The sequence below is a fragment of the Geospiza fortis genome, unplaced genomic scaffold, assembly GCF_000277835.1.
Source record: "Geospiza fortis unplaced genomic scaffold, GeoFor_1.0 scaffold55, whole genome shotgun sequence".
Classification (NCBI taxonomy): domain Eukaryota; kingdom Metazoa; phylum Chordata; class Aves; order Passeriformes; family Thraupidae; genus Geospiza; species Geospiza fortis.
In genome coordinates, this window is record NW_005054308.1 from 3,160,374 (window position 1) to 3,166,677 (window position 6,304).

The window sequence follows — 6,304 nt, forward strand, 5'->3', positions numbered from 1 at the left end:
GGCCCCGGGGGGGGGGCGGCGGGGCTGTGTGAGGGCTCCGGGGCTGCGGTGACGCCTCGGCCTCTCCGGCCATGACCGCTGCCCGCAGTTCCCGGTGAGCAGGGGCGGCTGGTTGCCCGCAGGGCCAGGGCCGGCTGGCTCCCCGGTCCCTCGTAGGGATGCCTCAAGCAGCATGACCTGCCCTGCTCCGCCAGGGACCCGCCCATAAAATCCCTGTGCCCTCAGAAACGTCGGGACTCGAGCCCTAGATAGCGGGCATACAGGCTGTCGTTTCACTGCAAGTAGGTTTTTTTTTAGTTGAAGAAACGATGAGCTTCCCCCATGTTTTTAGTTAGTAGCTGCTGGGTTTCATAGCTGGCTTTTTATAGCAAAGTTATCTCACATTTGGATAGCGACATGGATGTTTGTGGTTGTTATGCAGAATTTTCTTGCAGAACCATATCTTAGGTAGCTCAGTTATATCTCTCTGCATTCTTCAAATGGGCTGTCTTGTCGGGAAGGAGTTCTCAGAGTTTGGTTTAAAAGGATGCCCATGAGTGAATCGGTGTGACACTGAAAAGTACTCCTGAAGTGTTAGTTCTTGCTCTGTGCTAGGTCCAGACCGTTCTTGATTTGCCTTTTGTTCTCTGCCCTTGCTTCTGTCTCGGTAAGATGAGTCTTCAGTCTCGATACAGAGCAGCTGAACACTGCTCTGCCTCTGACAGTAGACAGGCAGCTAAAGTGCTTAAAGTCCTTCTGTTTGCTTATTTGTCAGGTGTTAGTGCTCTTCTGGTTGATTCACTTTCTGCAAATCTTTGTCTTTTTTTTTAACGTCAGTCCATGTATTTGGATCTTTCTGCTTGTGTGTGCAGTGCTATTGCTTAAGGAAGTTCAGTGTTTTAACATCTTCATTGCTTCAACTTCTGACCTGCATTGCACAGCTTTTATATCTTGTGTCTGCTCTATGAAGAGTGCCCTCTTTAATTGTGAGTCTGTCTTTTCTCTTGGGAAGCAGAGACCCAGGATCCTCACCCAGTACAGCTGAAGTGTTGTTTATGTACACAGCATGCATAACTCTGTTTTTATTTTTCTTCCTTAGATGATGAAAGTCACACAGAATTAAAGCTTCAGCACGAGCAAGATAAATCAAACTCCCTTCCCATTCCTTCAGTTTCCAAGCGGGTTGTGCTTGGTGATTCCATGTGCAATGTGACAGGCTCGACCGACCACGCAGGCAGCATGGCAGAGCTCAGAGGGGACAAGGACTTGTTTGCTAAAGCCCCAGAGCTGGTCACCGAGGGGACAGGCGAGCTCCGGCAGCGTCACAGGGGAGAGCTGCCCTCCGAGGCTGCAGCACGGCCACCCAGACACGGCTTGGAGCAGTACCTGTCCAGGTTTGATGAGGCTCTGAAGCTGAGGAACCAGCTGATGAGCGAGAAGCCGAGCCAGGAGAACGGGAGCGCGGCGGAGGAGTTTGACTCTTTCCGCATTTTCAGATTGGTGGGGTGTGCTCTGCTCGCCGTCGCAGTCAGGGCTTTTGTGTGCAAGTACCTGGTGAGTTCAGGGACACCGTCCTGCTGGGGTGTGCTGCTTGCTACACATTCTTGGGAAATATCTGGGCCTGATTGGTAATGACCAAGTTGGGAATTTCAAGCACTCTTTACATTTCCAAAAATTGTATAAAACCTAAAAAAAAATCACTGAATTCTATGAGATTAATCTGCTACCAGCATAGCCACTATGTAACCACTGAGAGCAGCACATTTGGTCTGCTGTGGTGCAGGAGCAGATGCACTGGAATAGTTGTTGCAGCTTAAATCCCCTGCAAGTTTATTCCCATCTTGGTGAGCATATGAGTCAGCTGCTCCTCTAGTTCAGGGTCTACAAAAGAATAATAGAGTAAGAATGGAGTTCTCATCTCTGGAAGTGTCCAAGGCCAGGCTGGATGGAGCTTGAAACAACCTGATCTTGTGGAAAATATCCCTGCCCATGGGATTGGAATGAGATGTGTTTTCAGGTCACTTTCAACCCAAATAATTCTGTGATTGTAAGAATAATAGTTGTGCCAAGATAAGTAGATCCTACTCATTTTTAGCCTGGGAAAGGCAGTTCCTCAGTATTCCCAGTGCCAGCCAGAGCAACAGCACAGAGGTGTGATGCAGGTACAGCCGTCCAGCTCCTGCATCCCTGGGCTCAGTTTTACACATTGGGCTCAGTTTTACACCCTGTTGTTCTCTTCTGCCATTTCAATTCTTTAGGCTCAAAGAATAGAGGGCAGAACCTTATTTTTGGCATGTAACTTGTCCACTTAGATTTGTAGTGTTCAAGAACAATGTTGCTCTGTTCCACAAATTAATTTTTACCTACTAATTTTTTTCTATGCTTTGGAAGCATTAAATCTTTGTGTTTCTTAGCTATTCTGACCAAGTTAATTTTTATATATTCTTTTCTGTTCCTTCAGTCGATATTTGCACCATTTCTTACTCTACAACTTGCTTACATGGGGCTGTCCAAGTACTTTCCAAAGGTAATTTTTTTCCAGAATTAGATTAATTTGAAGTGTTTTCAATTTAAACTTGTGTTTAGATTGTATTGTTTTAGGAGCAATGCATGTGAAGTATTCTTCCCTTGTTTTAAACTGTAGAGTTAAATGCTGATAGTTTATACTAGTTTTTAATCTTTCCAGATTTAGTCCAGGATCTTTTTTAAAGTTGCAGTGAAAACATGGACTAGCAGCTTGTGTAGCTGTAGCCTAATTAAAAGTGTTTGACCAGGAAATCCAGGTAGTTCTTTCATGTCTTCAGGAAACTTGCTTTTCTTCTAGACCATGCTCTTCCCTGGTTATTATTTGCTTTGCTGAGCAGCTGTTCTGCATATAATATCTGCATGAAATCTGGGAGAGTGTTTGCTAAAAAAATGAGGCAGAATGTTGAGTTTTAAGGGCTCTGCATTCCACTGCTGGTTTTGATTTGAATGGCAGCTTGAAATGAGACATTTATCTGTGTGTGAAACTTGCTGCTTATTAGCAAGATTTGCTATACTACTTGCTTTATATATTTACAACTGGTAATTGTTCCTGAAGCATTTGTTAGGTTGATGATTTTGTCAGGTCTGTGGGGCAGAGTGGGATTGAATGATGTTCAATCCATAGTTAAAAGGGAAAATTTGCATTTTAAAAGGAATAATAGATTACTTGTAGAAAATCAGAAGATATCAGCAGTTGTTTTGTAGTTAAGTATATCATAATAGTCATTCTAAGCTGATGTGTCACAACACAAAACAGTAAGATTAGCCTTAGATTTGCACCAGCTTATCTGCTACATCATCTTGATCTTGTTTCTGGTGTACTTAAAATCCACTCTTCAGTTTCAGAATTCAAGAGGTGGCTCCTTTCCACAGCTTGCTTTTACTGCAGTTAGATGTGGGTGGGTGAGGTCAATCCCTTCGTTAACCTACATTTTTCTCCCATGAAACACAGAAATATTCTTGAAAGCCTAATTTAGATTGGATTAAATTAAAATATCCAGCAAGTATCATCAAGTTACTAGAATTTTCAGTCACTGTCACCTTTTCCTGCCTGTCAGACTTGCATTGTTGGGATTCCTCATCTTAAGGATGGAACAGCTTTCAGAAGGTTTTGGAGCATTTCTGAGTTCAGAGGATAAAACTGCCAAATTAAGTTGTTCTAAAACAGAAACAGTTGGTTTTCAACTCTAAATAATTTTACTGTTAGAAAACCTAACGGTATTTATGGGGTTTTGAGCAACCTGGTCTAGTGGAAGGAGTTTCTGCCCATAGCAGAGGTTGGAAGGAAATGAGCATTAAGGTCCCATCCAACTCAAACCATTCTGGGATTCTGGATTTTTGCTGAATAGTGTGATGAGATTAATCCAGTTCTGACAGTGGAGAAGCCAGGCTTGGCTCCTTACACCTAGATTTCCCTTCTCTGGGAGTGTTCCCACTCATGCAGGGGCAGCTACCCAGCCTCACATCTCAGCCTGCTGGGAGGAGTAGTGTGAAGGAGGCAGAATATCAGGATGAATTTGATCTGCTGTTAGCCAGCCTCTCACTGGAAGATCCATCACAGCAGGATTCTGTGTCTGGGATAAGGGCTGTGACTCTGGAGCCTGTCTGGACAGAATCCATTCAAACCTGCTGCTCCTACCAACTGATTTGGAACGTGTGAAAGTGGTACAACATTGGTGACACATAAAGCACAATTGGATTAGGAGAACTAATACTGCTACTGGTTTTTCTTTCCCTTCTAGTGTGAGAAGAAGGTGAAAACGACAGTACTGACTGCTGCTCTTCTCCTCTCTGGAATCCCTGCAGAAGTGATCAGTCGCTCCATGGACACCTACAGCAAAATGGGAGATGTTTTCACAGACCTTTGTGTCTATTTCTTTACTTTTATCTTTTGCCATGAACTTACTTTGGTTTTTGGCTCTGAAGCACCATGACGGCTGTAGAATTCCACACAGTAGCTACACTAAAGCTTTCTGGACTGTGTTCCTTTTAACATTTGACTGTGCAGGCAGGTCTAAACCTTCATTAAAATTCTTAGCTTTGGAATGCTTGAAAGGGGCCTTAAATCCAGTAATTTTGGGAAAGGGAGAGCAGGGTCCCTCACTGCCAGTTGTGTTGGTTCAGTTTATTTAAATACTGTGTCTGCATATTACAAATGTGAAGGTTAGGATGCAAGTGACAGTGGATGATTTATTTGTTTTAGTTAGATGATGCCCTTCTCAGCCTCCTTCATAAACATTTACAAAGCTGCCTTTGTTCTTTTCAGTGAGAACAGGAAGAGAATTCCCTTCAGCAGAACCATATATATGTGTATATCCTGTATGACTATAGCTAACAAGACCTGCTCATTTTGTGGTGCTCCCATGTTTTAAAGAAAGCTCTAAAGAAAAGAAATCCCTGTATTCTCTTCACGTGTTCGAGTTCAGAATGTTGAACCAAGTAGCTGCCTCTGGAGAATGTTGGTGAAACTTGCCACTTTGTTGTCCTTATCCTTGCCTTGCCATTCATTACTTGTTGTGATTGTGATTAATTTAATTTGATGATTGTTGTGAAAAAGAGCTAGGCAAAACCAACAGCAAGAAGGTCCTGGTGCTTACAAAGGTCATTAATCAAAAAGTAAGAAGAAAGAGAACTAATCACATCGTTCATGAGTTTCCAGCAACCTAATCCTAGTGCAGCTCACACCTGTCCGTTTTGATACTTTTTTTTTATATTAACAGTTATCTCATGAGAATTTTACATATTGGCACCCAACCTGCAGTATCAAATGTTTGCTCTAGTGTTTATAAAACTTACAAGAGAAACAGTTTTGTTTTCAAAAAAAAACCCCTTTGTTTTGTCTTAGGAATTTTGCACAGTGGGAGGAAGTGTCATTCCAAATAGTCAAACACTGATAAATCTCTGAAAATCTCTATTGAAGCTAAATTTGGTAGTGTTTTCAGCTTGTAGTTTTCTATTTAAAATCTGGACTTTCAGGTAGTATAGGCCGTTGCCTATTTTTAGCATAGTAACCACATATTTAACTTGGTATTTTCCTGCAGAGGTTTTTTTAGGGAGCAGATGTGTTTAACTGTACCTCTCTAAATGGCCCAGCTTTCAGCTGATTATTCTCTCTTAATGCTTCCTCCTGTAATTTTAGTGATGCATTTCTGACTTTTAAATGAGATAGATGTTTGTGGCCTCAATACAAGAGCTTTATGTTTTGATTTGACCATTTTCATGGTTTTTTTTAACTGGTTCTGTTACGGTGAGTATTATATTACAGATGTACAGGGCTGGGTTGCAGAAAGTTCTGACTTAGGTCTATTAGCACAGATATTGATTCAGCAGATTTAAATTTATTTATATTAGATAGTCATTTCAGAAAATTGAAATTACAGTAATTTAAGATAAGGTTGAGATATGTAAATAATGAGTTTGCTCAAAAATTACTTGTGCTGATTCTCTATTTATATGCCCAAATGTAGTACAAATAAATTGGAAAAAATCCCTATACCAGTACCTGCAAAAAGCTATGAATTTTTAATGCTTACCATTAATCAGGTAAATAGCCTTGCATGGGCAGAGCACCAGGAGGGATGCTAAGAAATCGAAGAAATCTCGATGAAGAAATGCCGATCAAGAAACGACCTTTGACCAAGAAACCAATTTCTTTTATTCCTTTTTAACGTACCTCTGTTGTTGTACATAGTTCTGTTTCATGTTTGTTGCCGATGTTTTCTATTAAAAGCCTGTTTGTTACCCGCTTCCTCGGCGCTGTGTGCGGCCGGCCCGGGCCGGGCTCGGTTCCCGGCCCCGC

At 42.0% G+C, this 6,304-nt stretch overlaps 1 protein-coding gene across 1 annotated transcript; it reads left to right on the top strand.

Moving 5' to 3' along the window:
- Nucleotides 1-48: 48 nt before the first annotated feature.
- CAMLG (calcium modulating ligand) lies at nucleotides 49-6,251 on the top strand. Its single transcript, XM_005418688.3, has 4 exons — nucleotides 49-281; nucleotides 1,079-1,533; nucleotides 2,441-2,506; nucleotides 4,248-6,251. Exons 2-4 carry the CDS (start codon nucleotides 1,180-1,182, stop codon nucleotides 4,437-4,439), a joined length of 612 nt encoding a protein of 203 aa, XP_005418745.3. The 5' UTR covers nucleotides 49-281; nucleotides 1,079-1,179; the 3' UTR covers nucleotides 4,440-6,251.
- The last annotated feature ends 53 nt before the right edge of the window (nucleotides 6,252-6,304 follow it).